We start from the raw sequence: 19146 nt of genomic DNA, 5'->3' as shown, positions 1-19146 counted from the left end.
CTTGTTGGTACAACCAGGACCACTCAGTCAAGTCCTTCTGGGGGGCAGGGAGCTTAGACCCCAGCCTTGGGGTTCCCTGCGTTCGACCAGCCAGCACAAAATTGAAACGAAAAACTCCTCCAACAGGCTCTCTCCTCTAGCCTTTGTCCAGTTTCCCCGGCAGAGATGTTACCTTCACCATCCGCCTCCTGGCTCAGGTGACAGGCTCTCAGGTATCTCATCCCCAGTGAAACTCCCCTGCCACATTCCCAGGTCAACACTCCCCCAGCCCTGCTGCATCACAGAAGGCAGTCCATTTCTTGCTTTAACAGTATCTTGTGAGGGTCCCTGAGAGAGAACAGGGAAGGTAGGAGGAGAAGGGGTATGAAGGGACTGGAACTGAACAGAATACTGCTTCTTCACAAGCACCAGGACCCAGTGGTCCAAGGTGATTACAGTTCAGGCTTCCTGAAAACATGAGGGTTTACCAAAGGGGAGGAGAGGTGGAAAGGAAAATATCCTTGGGTGGTTCTGTCAGGCTCTCCACATGGGCATCAAATCTGCTGCCTTGTGGAAGCACCTGATTGTGGGGGCAGCTGAGGCAGGGGGTCATCTTCAATGGAAGCTCTTTCTGTAAAATTCGTGCTGTTGTATTCCATGGCCAGAAGGGGAGAATGTGGAGAAAAACAAAAGTGAAACTTCAGAAATACCAGATTTTGAATACTAAATAAAAAATACTGATTTGGAATGAAAACTTCAATTTGAATATTTTAGGAAGAAAATGAGTGTTTGTGACCAACTTTATAAAAACATTTCTGTACGTAAAAATGTGGGAATCTCCTTTTTCCAATGGAATAAATTCCTTGGCTCCATTGTAGTCAATGGCAAAGCTTCTGTTGGAGTTGATCAGGTTTTCACCTCTTCTTTCTAGCTCTAGAAGAGCACAAGATATCAAATATCCAGGTAATGACATTTTAACACATAGGAAAGCTGTTACAAACACGGGATTGAATATTACCCATTCTTGGGCTTGGGCCTGTGTAATTATGGCAAAGAAATGCCAGGATTTTCTGCTTTTGTGACAAACTCCTTTTTATTTTCACTGTCTGTAGGAAAATTCGCAAGCTGCTTTCGTCTTCTGAAGCGAAGCGAGCCGCCAGACGCCCTTACAAGCCCATTATCCTCCAGCCAGTCCAGGCAGTCCAGTTACGACAGCCCATGAATGATGAACCCATAATCATTGAGGATTAAAACAAACTGAGCAGCCCTCACAATGCCAGTGGGACTGCCTGAAAGAATCTCTCTTCCGACACACACTTGAGGTTTTTATGGCTACGGTGTTGAATGAACTGCTGAAGACTGGAAAACTTTAAGGAACTGTTCTGCATCTTTTAAACCCCTAAAAGGAACTCAGCCCCATCTGAGCCCTGATGACCACAGACTGTGCGCTCGCTCTCTTGCGCATGCTCTTTCCTCTCCTCTCCTCTCCCTTTTTTATTTTTGGTAGCCTATTTTCCCCTCTTGCTTGTAGATTACTCTGCCTTTTTGTAGACATGTGGGAAGGAAGGTCAGTTTAACTTATTAAGAGAACGTGGAATAGTAATTTTTAGCTTTGTTTCCTCTGACCTTTGAAGAGCTAGAATCCTTTGTTTTGTGACTGAGCTCTCATTGCTAACCATTTTTACAAGGCTGTGTTGTAAGATTTTTGTGTGTGTGTGTGGATGGTGCCATTTTTTTCTTTTTTGTTATTTCTTTTGTAGATAAAGTTCTGATCTGTAACTCAGATATTTGGAAATAGAGGATTTGAAAGCCAGCTACAGGTTCAGCTAGTTTTCTTGGTCCTGTCCCTTGTGTTTTTTGGATAATTTGGCATGGCCAATTTTGCTTGTCCTCAGGCACAAGACAGAAACAACTCAGGCTGAAAAAGGAGTGAGCTAAGAACTGAAGAATCTTGCAGAACATTACACTAACACTGAAGAACTGAGGCCAGGTTACTGTAACTAGCTGTTTTATTCCAGTCAGTCCCAGGGAGATCTGGCCTGTGGCGTTTTTCACAGTAACCAGAATTTTGTGTGCTGCCTTCTGTCTGCTTCTGGAATCCTACGTGCTATTATAACAAGAAGGACCAGCAGTAGGCCCTCTAGTGCAACTAGTGTAATGAATTGCTTTGCTCTGGCTCCAAGAGTCAAGTCCACTGATGCCCAGGGACATTTTGCTTTGAATTCTGAACCTATTTGTGCATCAGTGTTTTTGAACACACCTCTCCACAGGAAGCCTGGTTTCTGTTAAATTACATTACTGTACCTTTCCCATTTTGAAGGGAATTTCAAATTAAATTACAACTGGGTTTTAATTAGAACAGACTGTGTCTGAAATTGTTTTCCTCTTGACATTTTTGTGTTTGAGGTTTTTCTTTTTTTGCATCTCCTGAACTTATTGTGTATTAGCAAGTCTGTAATTTTTTTCGTATGTCTTCTCATGGCAGTGCATTTGCTTAATGCCCTGCTTTGTTTTGACAGGTTGTAAACTATCATTTGCAACTTGTGTTGATCTGTACATGTACCTGCCTCAAACAGACACAGCATGTAATAATGCCCAAGTCATTCCACATGTGTCAGCAGTGAGATGAGCCAAAGTTGTATTTGGGTTATCAAAGTCCAGCCGTGATTCTGTGCAACACTGACCTTTGGGTGAGGTCAAAAGGAATCTCCGCAGAACAAAAACAGTTCAGTTAACTTTACTTAATAAACCTGGAACCCGAGCTTTTGTGAAACTGCTGGTTTTTTGTCTATGTTCTGAAATGTTAACTCAAATTTGACCTTTGCCAAGGCACCATCTGCCAAGGCACCATCTGCCTGTGGAATGTGGAGCTGCACCTGCTTCCTAGAAATTGCTTTGATTGAAAAGTGCTTGGATAACTCTGCTGCTGTGAACTAGAACTTCTTCACGTGATTGCTCTGTCAGTCTGTTATTTTGGGCAAGCCTAATTCATAGTTTGATCCCACCAATATACTTAGTGTATGTCTAACTACGTTTTAAAACCTGCGGCAGCAACTCAGAGTCCAGCTCTTCAGACTTAGGGTTGCACTTCGGCACTAAAAACAGGTATGTAGACGTTCGGGCCTCAGTTCTGAAACTCATCCTGCTCCCCAAGCTTCAGAGCCCGAGCCTGAATGTCTACATAGCTGTTTTTAGCGCTGTAGCATTAACCCAGGCTCTGAGACTCACTGCCAGGGGCTTTAAAATGCAGCGTAGGCATAGTCTGAGATACCGCTAACCTTTTTGAGTCTGAAAGATTAAATTATTTTTAACTCCTGTACCATGGCTCTTTTAGGGATGAGGGGACAGGACTCTGAAAACTGCCCTTCATGAAAACAATAGATTCGACAGTGAAGCTTTTGAATGATCCTATTGTATGTGTGACCCATATCGTCAAACTGAGCAGGGGCGTAAGTGTGACATGGCAGGATAGAATCCCAGTGGGTTAACTTCTGAATATGTGGCCATTTAAATATTTCTCTTCCGCATTAGCTCACTACCAGGATGAGCAAAGTTAGTTCAGCTGCAGTGCTTTCGAGTGGGGACAACCTGATTCTTGTAGTTTGTACTATGTGTGCTGCTGCCGCATACTTTATATTCTCCTTTCACTGCTGACCCCCAACTTCAGAAACCAGAGAGGACAGCCAGGGGTTGAAAGAAATGTCAGATGTGCAAGGCAGCCATGTCCAGTAGCATGGTGTGTCCTAGGCCATGGTGGAGTGTTGGTGTAGTAATACCGATTTGTGCCCGCAATACCACTTCCTGCACTAACAGTTTTCATTTGTTTGTCATGCACATGTGGCACAACTCCACCCTTTGCATGTGAGGTCTGATGAGCGACACTGCCTCAGGCTGTTCGCTACAGGAAGGCCTCAAGTCCAGTGGCATGTGACTTTCCTCTAGGAGGAGGAGAACAGCCTGAAGTGACTACTCTGGACATTGCAAAATTAAGTCCTTGTAGGCCACTCTGAAAAGACTCTTTATTTTTAATTTATCACTTCAAGATGGGATGCAGAGATAAAGTTTCTTGACACCTTAAATAACGGCTTCTTGGAGCAGCTAGTCCTGGAACCCACAAGGGGAGAGGCAATTCTTGATTTAGTCCTAAGTAGAGCACAGGCTCTGGTTCAAGAGATAATATAGTTGAGCCCCTTGGTAATAGTGACCATGATGTAATTAAATTTAACATCCTTGTGGCAGGGAAAACACCACAGCAGCCCAATACTGTAGCATTTAATTTCAGAAAGGGAGACTACACAAAAATGAGGAAGTTAGTTAAACAGAAATTAAAAGGTACAACCCCAAAAGTGAAATCTCTGCAAGCTGCATGGAAACTTTTTGAAGACACCATAACAGAGGCTCAACTTACATGTATAACCCAAATTAAAAAACCTAGTGAGAGAGCTAAAATAGTGCCACTGTGGCTTAACAATGAAGTAAAAGAAGCAATGAGAGGCAATAAGGCATCCTTTAAAAAATCCTAGTGAGGAAAATAGAAAGGAGCATAAACTCTGGTAAATGAAGTGTAAAAATATAATTAGGAGGGTCAAAAAAGAATTTGAAGAATAGCTAGCCAAAGACTCAAAAATTAATATCAAATTTTTTTTTACGAACATCAGAAGCAGGAAGCCTGCTAAAAAAACAGTGGGGACGATTGAGATGCTAAAGGAGTACTCAAGGATGATAACTAAAGGAATTCTTTGCATTGGCTTCACGCCTGAGGGTGTGAGGGAGATTTCCAAACCTGAGCCCTTCGTTTTAGGTGACAAATCTGAGGAACTGTCCCAGACTGAGGTATCATTCAAGGAGGTTTTGGAACAAATTGATAAACTAAACAGCAATAAGTCACCAGGACTACATGGTATTCACCCAAGAGTACTGAAGGAACTCAAATGTGAAATTGCAGAACTACTAACTGTAGTCTGTAACCTATCATTTAAATCAGCTTCTGTACCAAATGACGAGCATAGCTAATGTGACACCAATTTTTAAAAAGGGGCTCTGGAGGTGATTCTGGCAGTTACAGGCCAGTAAGCCTGAGTTCAGTACCGGGCAAACTGTTTGAAACTATAGTAAAGAACAAAACTGTCAGACAGATAGATGAACATAATTTGTTGGGGAAGAGTCAACATGTTTTTTTAAAGGGAAATCATGCCTCACCAATCTACTAGAATTCTTTGAGGGGGTCAACAAGCATGTGGACAAAGGGATCCTGTGGATATAGTGTTCCTAGATTTTCAGAAAGCCTCTAACAAGGTTCCTCACCAAAGGCTCTTAAGCAAAGTAAGCTGTCATGGGATAAGAGGGAAGGTCCCCTCATGGATGGGTAACTGGTTAAAAGACAGGAAACAAAAGGTAGGAATAAATAGTCAGTTTTCAGAATGGAGAGCGGTAAATAGTGGTGTCCCCCAGGGGTCTGTACTGGGATCAGTCCTTTTCAACATATTCATAAATGATCTAGAAAAAGGAGTAATAGTGAGGTGGCAAAATTTGCAGATGATACAAAACTACTCAAGATAGCTAAGTCGCAAGCAAACTAAGGAACTACTAAAGGATCTCTCAAAACTGTGTGACTGGGCAACAAAATGGCAGACGAAATTCAGTGTTGATAAATGCAAAGTAATGCACATTGGAAAACATAATCCCAACTATACATATAAAATGATGGGGTCTAAATTAGCTGTTACCACTCAGAGATATTGGGGATATAGTTCTGTGAAAACATCCACTCAGTGTGCAGCGGCAGTCAAAAAAGCAAACAAAATGTTGGGAATGGTTAAGAAAGGGATAGATAATAAGACAGACAATATCATATTGCCCCTATATCAATCCATGGTACACCCACATCTGGAATACTATGTGCAGATGTGTTCACCCCATCTCAAAAAAGATACATTGGAATTGGAAAAGGTTCAGAAAAGGGCAACAAAAATTCTTAGGAGTATGGAACAGCTTCCATATGAGGAGAGATTAATAAGACTGGGAGTTTTCAGCTTGGAAAAGAGACTAAGGGGGGATATGATAGAGGTCTATAAAATCATGACTGGTGTGGAGAAAATAAACAAGGAAGTGTTGTTTACTCCTCATAACACAAGAACTAGGGGTCACCAAATGAAATTAATACGCAGCAGGTTTAAAACAAAGAAAAGGAAGTGTTTTTTTCATACAATGTGCAGTCAACCCATAGAACTCTTTGCTAGAGGATGTTGTGAAGGCCAAGACCATAATAAGTTTCAAAAAAGAACTTGATAAATTCATGGAGGATAGGTCCATCAATGGCTATTAGCCAAGATGAGCAGGGATGGTGTTCCTAGCTTCTGTTTGCCAGAAGCAGGGAAGGGGCAACAGGGGATGGATCACTCGATGATAGATTACCTGTTATGTTCATTCCCTCTGGAGCACCTGGTATTGACCACTGTCAGAAGACAGGATACTGGGCTAGATGGACCTTTGGTTTTACCCAGTATGGCCACCAAGCCCCCTCAGAGGTCCAGAGAGGCCTGAGCCACTTCCAGCTTTTGAGGCCCCAATCTATAATAAAAATAAAAAATGACGACACATGAAAACAAAATAAGGTACCAAAAAAAGTGAGACATAATTTGAATATTTTTTTATTTAACAAATACTTTTCTAGCCTTTTTCTGTGCAAATGCACTAATTATTCAGGAAAAAATCTAGCTTTCATGCAATATCACAGTTGATATTAAGCATGGCGAGCCCATTCAAATGCTCTTGTCCCATAGTTCAATAGTGATAGTTGTTTACCTTTTTCAACAGGTTGAAGGTGCGTACAGCTGAAGTCACTGATACAGGCAAACTGACAAATACGCAATGCAATTGTAATATTAGGAAACCCCAGAGAGCCCAAGTTCGAGTATTTCTTGAAGCAATTCCTTTGGCTTGCAATCCAATTTAAATTCCAATTCATATATATATGAATATATTCGTTTGAGGAAGATGACCTCATTACTGAGATCTTTTGAGATTTCTTTGTTGTACTCTTTGCTGAAATTGTTCAGCTGCAGAAAGTAGATCTTCATTTCTCAGTCTGTTGAACTACCAAAGAAACCCCAAAAGGGTACAAATTAGTCGCAGTGACTCAAATGGACCTGTAAGACCTGATTGAATAGAGTCAATGATGACAAGGAAGACCTTGATCCTATAATGCTGCTCAGCATCAGATTCAGTAGGTCAGTTGCGATTGGTGGAGAACTCAGATGAAATGTCAATTTCTGTGCTACTAATTTGGACTCAGGATTGCATTCCATTGTTCACGAATCTGTTGAATGTCATTGATAAGACTTTCAATGTTATCCCTCTCAACATCAAGTGTAGCATTGCGTGCTTCAATTACCAGATTAGTAGCTTCATCCACAAAGATGACATCAGAATGCATTCAAATTTGAACATGTGCTTCTGAATAGACTGAAGTTCAGTTTGAGCCTGAGCAGTGAGATTGAGAGATTCCAGCTCACTTAAAGCCTTTCTCATTGAATTTAAATGCTGTGCAACTGGTTGAACACCATCAATCTGTGCAGGCCATCTAGTTTTGGCCATCCCATGCAGTGAAACAGGAAGATATTGTTTCAGAATTTCCCACCTTTGTGGACTGCTACTGAAAAGATTGAACATTTGCTAAACAGTTCCAAAGTAAGTAATTGCCTCCTTGACTGTGCTGAATCATGCAACACCTACAAGGTTTAGTGTGTGGTTTCTACAGCTGGAGAAAATAGTTCAAATTATGCTCAAGCAGAACTGCTTGTACACCTTTGTACTTCCCAGCCATATTAGATCCATTGTCATAGGCTTGACCAATGCAGACTTGAAAATCTATCTTAAAACCTTCTAGAATTGCTATACTCAAGCCGCAATTTCTTTTCCAGTTTTTCTCATGAAATTATCAAACAAACCTTTCTTCAACTGAAAATTTTGAGCTGTCTACAATCTTAACATATCGAATAACCATAGTAGTCTGTTCCTTGTGAGAACAATCTGGAGTTGCGTCAACAATGTTTGAAAAATACTTGGCATTTTGAATTTCATCAAGAATTGTTGTTTGTATGAATGACCCACATAGCTCAATAAACTTGTTTTGTATGCGTGTGGAGAGATAATGGATTTGTATGCTCTTCTGACTCTCTTGCGATTCTTGAACACGTTTAACATGCTCTGATAAAAGTGGGTCATATTTTCTGAGGAGCTCAACTATGTCTAGAAAGTTTCTATTTGCACGATCACCAGTACGTTGACTGGAACCAAAGAAAGCCAATCCTCACTCAGAAAGAAAAAGGATGACATTCAGGATGCACTCAAGAAGTTTTTTCCAGTTATTAGTTTCTGTAGAGTTCAGTCAAGAGTAAATTCTCAACTGAACTTTCAGCTGATGCTGCCCTACTGGCTGATTTCCATGCAACACAGATTTTTGTGTGACGAACTCTCATGTGATGGTATTCGGTCTTTCAACTTCCTCCAATCTCTGTTGATGCTCCATCCTGACTGATCAGAGAGAACTGATGCATTTGAAGCACTTTTGTTCAAAATGAAGCAGGGTGCACAGTACAGAGATTGTTTTTCCGTACTCCAGCATAACCAGTCTCTTGTACAGGTCTCACCATTTGGAAGAGTTTTTGTCAGCAGACGAGTAGGGAAAGCATGATTATCAGCATCTTGTAGAATGTTACTTGGAATTGCAATCTTTTCTTAAAATTAGTTGTTTTGAATTTGGGCAGCATTGCTCTTTTCAATAATTCCAATGTCAGTCACAGTCAAACCTGTAGTACTCATGAATTGCTCTTGCTGTGTAAGATCTACATCTTCCTGTTGCTGTTGAGTTTCTTGATTGTACATAGGATCTTCTGCTGCTGTTGGCACATCTCCTTCTTGACTACTGTCCTCATGTTCAGGTATTGGCATTGAAATATCACCTGTTGCAGTTGCGGAGTTTTCATTATCTGTAGCATTGTTGGGTAAGGTGTTTTCCAGTGGTTTGAGAAATGAAGTTATTGGCTTTGAGCTCTTAGCTGCTGCTTCACTCAGTTGTTTTCTACATCTCTTGCTTGCATCACTTTCAAATCTCCTCTTCATAGTGATCTATCTGGTCAATATGTAGCCTATCCAAACTTGAAATATTCTGCTGTAAAATAAGTAGCTTATCTACACTTGAAATCTTCTACTGTAAACATGTACACAAATACTGAACGGTACACACATGCTGAAAAAACTTAAAACGAAGGAATACTAATTAAGAACACAAAATGAAAGAGTCAGACAGGTTATTATCCTTATCACTGAATCAAAACTCAAGCACGCAAGGTATAATAGGCTGAGCTGAAGACAAAGGGATGGCATATATATAGTAAACACAGATACAGACATGGGGCTAATGTTCAAAAATTTCAAAAGTGTGTCCTCACGAAACTCACTGTACAAGATTGTCCTCACAACTTTTCACCTTGAATCTGGGCCTATAGACTACGAAAGCCTATGGTTGATGACCAAGGTAGGGCTCAACCAACCAACCAGTCACACCTTTTAGCTACCATATGAAGATAATAATGAGGAATTCTCACACACACAAATAATTCCTTAGTCAACTAGACGTAAAACTATAAAGACACTAAAATGTAACAATTCTCTACCTTTCAACACGCATCTGATGCAGCACCAGCCAGTAGTAGTGGTTTGTTTATATAATCTGAGAGGACACGTTTATCATGGTCTAATTTTGTGCATCAGAACAGATACATTTTTAATTAATACTTATGAACATTTTTAACTTTTATATGACAAAATCTATCAGTTAACAAAAATATTGTCCTTTTACCAAATCACATTTCTTATTTGCTTAAATTTGCAGCTCTAAGCGAGAGTGTGTGTCGCATTTTGGTCCAATAGCGATGCACATAAAAACAAGTTGCGAAACTTATCAAATGCCAAAAACTTAACAAGTGTCTAAATTTGAGGCCCCCTTTAAGTTTGAGGCTCAGGCCAAATGGCCCTCCTTGCCCTCCCTCTGACTGGCCCTGATGGCCACTCTTACGTTCTTTAGTGTCTGATTTAATGCCACCACCAGCTGGCAGTGAGGGTTATTGCTGATACTCCTGTTGTACTGTATTATGTCATGTCCACTCGAACATACACCTGTGTTCAGGGATCTCAGCCTGGAGAGATGCATTTTGGTTTTCAATTGAGAAATTACAGATAAAGTCTAATTTCATACTATATATGCAACGAGGAGTCCAGTGGCACCTTAAAGACTAACAGATTTATTTGGGCATAAGCTTTCATGGGTAAAAACCCCACTTCTTCAGATGCATGGAGTGAAAATTACAGATACATGCATAAATATACTGGCACATGAAGAGACAGGAGTTACCTTACAAGTGGAGAATGAGTGTTGATAAGGCCAATTCAGTCAGGGTGAATGTGGTCCACTCCCAATAATTGATGAGGTGTCAATACCAAGAGAGGGAAAATTGCTTTTGTAGTGAGCCAGCCACTCCTAGTCCCTATTCAAGCCCAAATTAATGGTGTTAAGTTTGCAAATGATTTGTAGCTCTGCAGTTTCTCTTTGAAGTCTGTTTTTGAAGTTTTTTTTTTGGTTGAAGGATGGCTACTTTTAAATCTGTTACTGAATGTCCAGGGAGACTGAAATGTTCTCCTACTGGCTTCTGTATTTTACCATTCATGATGTCTGATTTATGCCCATTTATTCTTTTACAGAGAGACTGTTCAGTTTGGCCAATGTACATGGCAGAGGGGCATTGCTGGCACGTCATGGCATATATCACATTAGTAGATGTGCAGCTGAATGAGCCCCTGATGGTGTGGCTGATGTGTTTGGGTCCTCTGATGGTGTCGTTAGAGTAGATATGGGGACAGAGTGGGCAACGGGGTTTGTTACAGGGATTGGTTCCTGGGTTAGTGTTTCTGTGGTGTGATGTGTAGCTGCTGGTGAGTATTTGCTTCAAGTTGGGGGGCTGTCTGTAAGCGAAGACTGGTCTGTCTTCCAAGGTCTGAGAGAGTGAGGGATCGTTTTCCAGGATAGGTTGTAGATCGTTGATGATGTGCTGAAGAGGTTTTAGCTGGGGACTGTAAATCATAGAATCATAGAATATCAGGGTTGGAAGGGACCCCAGAAGGTCATCTAGTCCAACCCCCTGCTCGAAGCAGGACCAATTCCCAGTTAAATCATCCCAGCCAGGGCTTTGTCAAGCCTGACCTTAAAAACCTCTAAGGAAGGAGATTCTACCACCTCCCTAGGTAACGCATTCCAGTGTTTCACCACCCTCTTAGTGAAAAAGTTTTTCCTAATATCCAATCTAAACCTCCCCCATTGCAACTTGAGACCATTACTCCTCGTTCTGTCATCTGCTACCATTGAGAACAGTCTAGAGCCATCCTCTTTGGAACCCCCTTTCAGGTAGTTGAAAGCAGCTATCAAATCCCCCCTCATTCTTCTCTTCTGCAGACTAAACAATCCCAGCTCCCTCAGCCTCTCCTCATAAGTCATGTGCTCTAGACCCCTAATCATTTTTGTTGCCCTTCGCTGGACTCTCTCCAATTTATCCACATCCTTCTTGTAGTGTGGGGCCCAAAACTGGACACAGTACTCCAGATGAGGCCTCACCAGTGTCGAATAGAGGGGAACGATCACATCCCTCGATCTGCTGGCTATGCCCCTACTTATACATCCCAAAATGCCATTGGCCTTCTTGGCAACAAGGGCACACTGTTGACTCATATCCAGCTTCTCGTCCACTGTCACCCCTAGGTCCTTTTCCGCAGAACTGCTGCCTAGCCATTCGGTCCCTAGTCTGTAGCGGTGCATTGGATTCTTCCATCCTAAGTGCAGGACCCTGCACTTATCCTTATTGAACCTCATCAGATTTCTTTTGGCCCAATCCTCCAATTTGTCTAGGTCCTTCTGTATCCTATCCCTCCCCTCCAGCGTATCTACCACTCCTCCCAGTTTAGTATCATCTGCAAATTTGCTGAGAGTGCAATCCACACCATCCTCCAGATCATTTATGAAGATATTGAACAAAACCGGCCCCAGGACCGACCCCTGGGGCACTCCACTTGACACCGGCTGCCAACTAGACATGGAGCCATTGATCACTACCCGTTGAGCCCGACAATCTAGCCAGCTTTCTACCCACCTTATAGTGCATTCATCTAGCCCATACTTCCTTAACTTGCTGACAAGAATACTGTGGGAGACCGTGTCAAAAGCTTTGCTAAAGTCAAGAAACAATACATCCACTGCTTTCCCTTCATCCACAGAACCAGTAATCTCATCATAAAAGGCGATTAGATTAGTCAGGCATGACCTTCCCTTGGTGAATCCATGCTGACTGTTCCTGATCACTTTCCTCTCATGTAAGTGCTTCAGGATTGATTCTTTGAGGACCTGCTCCATGATTTTTCCAGGGACTGAGGTGAGGCTGACCGGCCTGTAGTTCCCAGGATCCTCCTTCTTCCCTTGGTGAATGACCTTCCCTTGGTGAATTATGATGGCCTGTGGTGTTCTGTTGTTTTCCTTGTTGGCCTGTCCTGTAGTAGGTGACTTCTGGGTACCCATCTCGCTCTGTCAATCTGTTTCCTCACTTCCCCAGGTGGGTATTGTAGTTTTAAGAATGCTTGATAAAGATCTTGTAGGTGTTTGCCTCTGTCTGAGGGATTGGAGCAAATGCGGTTGTATCTTAGGGCTTGGCTGTAGACGATGGATCTTGTGATGTGTCCTGGATGGAAGCTGGAGGCATGTAGGTAAGTTTAGTGGTCAGTAGGTTTCCGGTATAGGGTGGTGTTTATGTGACCATCGCTTATTTGCACTGTAGTGTCCAGGAAGTGATCGCTTGTGTGGATGGGTCCAGGCTGAGGTTGATGGTGGGGTGGAAATTGTTGAAATCCAGGTAGAATTCTTCAAGGGCCTCCTTCCCGTGGGTCCAAATGATGACATCATCAATGTAGTGCAAATAGAGGAGGGGCATTAGGGGATGAGAGCTGAGGAAGCGTTGTTCTAAATCAGCCATAAAAATGTTGGCATACTGTGAGGCCATGTGGGTACCCGTAGTAGTGCCACTGACTTGAAGGTATACAGTTGTCCCCAAAAGATCTTCTACATCCATGGTTGCAAGGATGGTGTTTTCAGGAAGATTACCAATGCATTGTAGTTTCCTCCGGAAGTCGGTGGTGTGTCAAAGCTAGCTAGGAGTGCTGGTAACGTAGGGTCTGAGGAGAGAGTCCAAATAGTCAGATAATCCTGCTGTAAGATAATAAAATGTAAGACAATCCTGCTGCCAATGCCTGAGTTGATGGGGCATCTAGGTTTCCAGGTTTATCGATCTTGGATAGCAGATAGAATACCCCTGGTCAGGGCTCTAGGTGTATATCTGTAGATTTGTTCCTGTGCTATAGCAGGGAGTTTCTTGAGCAGATGGTGTAGTTTCTTTTGGTACTTCTCAGTGGAATCGGAGGATAGTGGCCTGCAGAAGGTTGTGTTGGAGAGTTGCCTGGCAGCCTCCTGTTCATAATCCGACCTGTTCATGACGACTACAGCACCTCCTTTGATTATAATGTCAGAGTTGTTTCTGAGTAACAGCCGTGTTAGTCTGTATTCGCAAAAAGAAAAGGAGTACTTGTGGCACCTTAGAGACTAACCAATTTATTTGAGCATGAGCTTTCGTGAGCTACAGCTCACTTCATCGGATGTGTACTGTGGAAAATACAGAAGATGTTTTTATACACACAGACCATGAAAAAATGGGTGTTTATCACTACAAAAGGTTTTCTCTCCCCCCACCCCACTCTCCTGCTGGTAATAGCTTATCTAAAGTGATCACTCTCCTTACAATGTGTATGATAATCAAGGTGGGCCATTTCCAGCACAAATCCAGGGTTTAACAAGAACGTCTGAGGAACAGTGGGGGGGGGAAAGGAATAAACAAGGGGAAATAGGTTACTTTTTATAATGAATCAACCATTCCCAGTCTCTATTCAAGCCTAAGTTAATTGTATCCAATTTGCAAATTAATTCCAATTCAGCAGTCTCTCGTTGGAGTCTGTTTTCGAAGTTTTTTTGTTGAAGGATAGTCACTTTGAGATCAGAAATCGAGTGACCAGAGAGATTGAAGTGTTCTCCGACTGGTTTATGAATGTTATAATTCTTGACATCTGATTTGTGTCCATTTATTCTTTTACGTAGAGACTGTCCAGTTTGACCAATGTACATGGCAGAGGGGCATTGCTGGCACATGATGGCATATATCACATTGGTAGATGTGCAGGTGAACGAGCCTCTGATAGTGTGGCTGATGTGATTAGGCCCTGTGATGGTGTCCCCTGAATAGATATGTGGACACAGTTGGCAACGGGCTTTGCTGCAAGGATAGGTTCCTGGGTTAGTGGTTCTGTTGTGTGGTATGTGGTTGCTGGTGAGTATTCACTTCAAGCTGGGGGGCTGTCTGTAGGCAAGGACTGGCCTGTCTCCCAAGATTTGTGAGAGTGTTGGGTCGTCCTTCAGGATAGGTTGTAGATCCTTGATAATGCGTTGGAGGGGTTTTAGTTGGGGGCTGAAGGTGACGGCTAGTGGCGTTCTGTTATTTTCTCTGTTAGGCCTGTCCTGTAGTAGGTGACTTCTGGGAACTCTTCTGGCTCTGTCAATCTGTTTCTTCACTTCAGAAGGTGGGTATTGTAGTTGTAAGAATGCTTGATAGAGAGCTTGTAAGTGTTTGTCTCTGTCTGAGGGGTTGGAGCAAATGCGGTTGTATCGCAGAGCTTGGCTGTAGACGATGGATTGTGTGGTGTGGTCAGGGTGAAAGCTGGAGGCATGTAGGTAGGAATAGCGGTCAGTAGGTTTCCGGTATAGGGTGGTGTTTATGTGACCATCATTTATTAGCACTGTAGTGTCCAGGAAGTGGATCTCTTGTGTGGACTGGACCAGGCTGAGGTTGATGGTGGGATGGAAATTGTTGAAATCATGGTGGAATTCCTCAAGGGCTTCTTTTCCATGGGTCCAGATGATGAAGATGTCATCAATATAGCGCAAGTAGAGTAGGGGCGTTAGGGGACAAGAGCTGAGGAAGCGTTGTTCTAAGTCAGCCATAAAAATGTTGGCATACTGTGGGGCCATGCGGGTACCCATAGCAGTGCCGCTGATTTGAAGGTAAGACTAGGAATGGTTGATTCATTATAAAAAGTAACCTATTTCCCCTTGTTTATTCCCCCCCCCCCACTGTTCCTCAGACGTTCTTGTTAAACCCTGGATTTGTGCTGGAAATGGCCCACCTTGATTATCATACACATTGTAAGGAGAGTGGTCACTTTAGATAAGCTATTACCAACAGGAGAGTGGGTTTGTGTGGGGGTGGGGGGGTGGGGTGGTCTGTATGGCTGAGGTTGTGGGGCAAGTGATGCTGTTTGGGAGTAGACCACATCTACCTTGACTGAATTGGCCCTGTCAACACTCGTTCTCCACTTGTAAGGTCATTCCCTTCTCTTCATGTGCCAGTATATTTATGCCTGTATGTGTAACTTTCACTCCATGCATCTGAAGAAGTGGGGTCTTTTACCCATGAAAGTTTATGCCCCAATAAATCTGTTAGTCTTTAAGGTGCCACTGGACTCTTTATTGTTTTTGTGGATACAGACTAACACGGCTACCCCTTTGATACTACATATGAAGTAGCTTAAAGTGACCACTTGAGGGTGCCAAGCCTGCAGTTTCAGTGACTGGAACAATGTGAACACATTAATATGAACTACCAGAATGTTACTCTGATTATTTAAAATCAGACTAGGCAATCTCTGAAGGATATCCCATAGTGCGCTGGCCTCCAGGGATCACATGGCGGCTGCTGCTTAATAGGGCTTTCCTAATCTTTGCTCTCCTGTGGCAGACTGCACTTAGCCTGGCCTTGCGAGAGGGCAGAATAAGATTTTTTTTTTTTTTTAAAGCACCTGCTGGGTCATGCTCTATCCCAGGAAGTGAACTATGCTGAGATTCATGAGGGGCAGATCTCACAGCCTGCATCCTCAGCTCTAGCACTCCTTAACAGCCTGATTCCCCTTACCAAAACCCTGTCAGGCCATCTCCCACTGCGATCCACTTCCTGCATCTCGCCAACAGCGCTCTCTCTCCTTTGAATGGGGCTTTGAAAACCATTCTCCCCCAGCAGCAGTTATGCAGGGCAGTGGTTCTTGTCGGGACCTTGTAAGCAGGGGAAGTAATTAATCACTGGAGTCCTGTCTGTACCGTACCCCAGTCAGCTGCTGGACTTTGGCCACTTCCCTAATCAGCCGTTGGGACTACTGTCCAGATGCCTTTCTGAGCTAAGGAGTAACATCCGTGTTAGTCTGTATTCACAAAAAGAAAAGGAGTACTTGTAGCACCTTAGAGACTAACCAATTTATCTGAGCATAAGCTTTCGTGAGCTACAGCTCACTTCATCGGATGCATACTGTGGAAAGTACAGAAGATCTTTTTATACACACAAAGCATGTACAGTAGTCTGGAAAGGTTGAGAACCACTGCTCTAAATTTTACTTTGCTGCCCATTACCATAGTATCCGAGCACCTTCCATGTAAATCAATGGCAAAGTCCCTAGTGGAGTTTATGGAGTCTCTGGCATTTCTCCCTTGATGAGGTCAGCAACATTCTGGTTGGGGGTAGGTTGTTTTTAGGGTTGGGAGGGGTTTGGAAATAAAAAGGATGTTTGACTTGTGAGTGTCGCTCATGATGGAAAGGCTGTCTCAAAGAGGAAGGCTTGGCAGCATTTCCTGAAGCTGGTCAGACTCTGGATTAACCTGATTTCCTCTGGAAATTGTCCCATTGTTGTGTCCCCTTGATTGAGAAAGCTTTGGTCCCAGCTCTCAGATGCTTTGTGTGATGCGTTGCCCCAGGGTAACAGACAGATAATAGATCTAAATTCTGTCTTTGATGTAGCTGGGGCTTGATCCATTAATTGCTTTGAAGCTCAGAACCAAGGCTTAAACCAGCATTGGAAGCTGATTAGGAACCAGTGGAGGAACTTGAACACAGGCCTGATGCTCTCAGCAGCCTCAGCCATGGAGAAGGCAGGCAGCTACATTCTGTACCGGCTGGAGTCTGTGCATCATCTTCAGCTTCAGCAACAAGAAGTTACAGTGACCCAGCCTGGAGGTGACAAATGCTGGATCGCTGTGGCCAGGGCCCCATCTGAGAGGAAGGGGGAAGTTTCCTAGCAAGCTGGAGGTGAGAGGTGGCATTTATGGAAACTGCTGCTACCTGGTCTTCCAAGCATAGCAAGGAGTCAAACAGGAGCCTGGGGCTTTGCATCACGCTGAGAAATGGGGGCTGTCTTTGGTGGAAAGTGTAGACAGCATCTTGGCCAGCCCTTCAAAGAAGCGGCTTTGTCTGTACAAAGTGCAAGCTGGTCTCCATATTGGAAGAGAAGATTGAAGGTCTGGAGCAACAGATAACGACCCTGCGTTGTATATGAGAAACTGAGGATTTTCTGGACAAAACTCAGGATAGGCTTCTAGGGGCACAAAGCTCTCAAGATATAGAGCAGGTTGCACAGAGGAGCCAAGAGGCCAGTGAAGAAGCTTGGCAACATGTGACCTCCAGAAGCGGTAAGCGGAATGTCCGGGTTCCAGTAACACAGACACAGGGAACTAACCGCTTTCATGGTCTCTCCACAGGTACCATTGTGGAGAGTGGACCAGATGATATGTCTGGGGGGAGAAAGCAGAAGGAGACTCCGCTGGTTGGAAGGCATGAGATGCGATGTCCTGAGGTTGAGGGTTCCACGATCACCACTCCCAAGAGGAGAAGGCGGGTGGTGGTGGTCGGGGACTCTCTCCTCCGGGGGACTGAGTCATCTATCTGCTGCCCTGACCGGGAAAACCGAGAAGTCTGCTGCTTGCCAGGGGCTAAGATTCGCGATGTGACGGAGAGTCTGCCGAGACTCATCAAGCCCTCGGATCGCTACCCCTTCCTGCTTCTCCACGTGGGCACCAATGATACTGCCAAGAATGACCTTGAGCGGATCACTGCGGACTACGTGGCTCTGGGAAGAAGGATAAAGGAATTGGAGGCGCAAGTGGTGTTCTCGTCCATCCTCCCCGTGGAAGGAAAAGGCCTGGGTAGGGACCGTCGAATCGTGGAAGTCAACGAATGGCTACGCAGGTGGTGTCGGAGAGAAGGCTTTGGATTCTTTGACCACGGGATGGTGTTCCATGAAGGAGGAGTGCTGGGCAGAGACGGGCTCCATCTTACGAAGAGAGGGAAGAGCATCTTTGCCAGCAGGCTGGCTAACCTAGTGAGGAGGGCTTTAAACTAGGTTCACCGGGGGAAGGAGACCAAAGCCCTGAGGTAAGTGGGAAAGCGGGATACCGGGAGGAAGCACAGGCAGGAATGTCTGTGAGGGGAGGGCTCCTGCCTCATACTGGGAATGAGGAGTGATCAACAGGTTATCTCAAGTGCTTATATACAAATGCACAAAGCCTTGGAAACAAGCAGGGAGAACTGGAGGTCCTGGTGAAGGAACTATGACGTGATTGGAATAACAGAGACTTGGTGGGATAACTCACATGACTGGAGTACAGTCATGGATGGTTATAAACTGTTCAGGAAGGACAGGCAGGGCAGAAAAGGTGGGGGAGTAGCACTGTATGTAAGGGAGCAGTATGACTGCTCAGAGCTCCGGTACGAAACTGTGGAAAAACCTGAGTGTCTCTGGATTAAGTTTAGAAGTGTGTGCAACAAGAGTGATGTAGTGGTGGGAGTCTGCTATAGACCACCGGACCAGGGGGATGAGGTGGATGAGGCTTTCTTCCGGCAACTCACAGAAGCTACTAGATCGCATGCCCTGATTCTCATGGGTGACTTTAATTTTCCTGATATCTGCTGGGAGAGCAATACAGCGGTGCATAGACAATCCAGGAAGTTTTTGGAAAGCGTAGGGGACAATTTCCTGGCGCAAGTGCTAGGGGAGCCAACTAGGGGGGGCGCTTTTCTTGACCTACTGCTCACAAACCGGGTAGAATTAGTGGGGGAAGCAAAAGTGGATGGGAATCTGGGAGGCAGTGACCATGAGTTGGTTGAGTTCAGGATCCTGACGCAGGGAAGAAAGGTAAGCAGCAGG

At 43.9% G+C, this 19146-nt stretch overlaps 1 protein-coding gene across 7 annotated transcripts in view; it reads left to right on the top strand.

The window, feature by feature from the left end:
• Positions 1-2771, top strand: part of MTA1 (metastasis associated 1) — a 149193-nt gene extending 146422 nt beyond the window's left edge. For 4 of the 7 annotated variants that reach the window (XM_074960852.1, XM_074960850.1, XM_074960851.1 and 1 more), the window contains one exon: positions 1092-2771. In XM_074960852.1, coding sequence (XP_074816953.1) covers positions 1092-1230 — 139 coding nt within the window. In that variant the 3' untranslated portion in view covers positions 1231-2771. The remainder of the gene's footprint in view (positions 1-1091) is intronic. The other 3 variants (XM_074960856.1, XM_074960855.1, XM_074960853.1) reach the window with 2 other exon arrangements.
• The last annotated feature ends 16375 nt before the right edge of the window (positions 2772-19146 follow it).

The sequence above is a fragment of the Natator depressus genome, chromosome 8, assembly GCF_965152275.1.
Source record: "Natator depressus isolate rNatDep1 chromosome 8, rNatDep2.hap1, whole genome shotgun sequence".
Classification (NCBI taxonomy): domain Eukaryota; kingdom Metazoa; phylum Chordata; order Testudines; family Cheloniidae; genus Natator; species Natator depressus.
The sequence above is the reverse complement of the archived record's forward strand: the minus strand, read 5'-3'. Positions and strand labels throughout refer to the sequence as shown.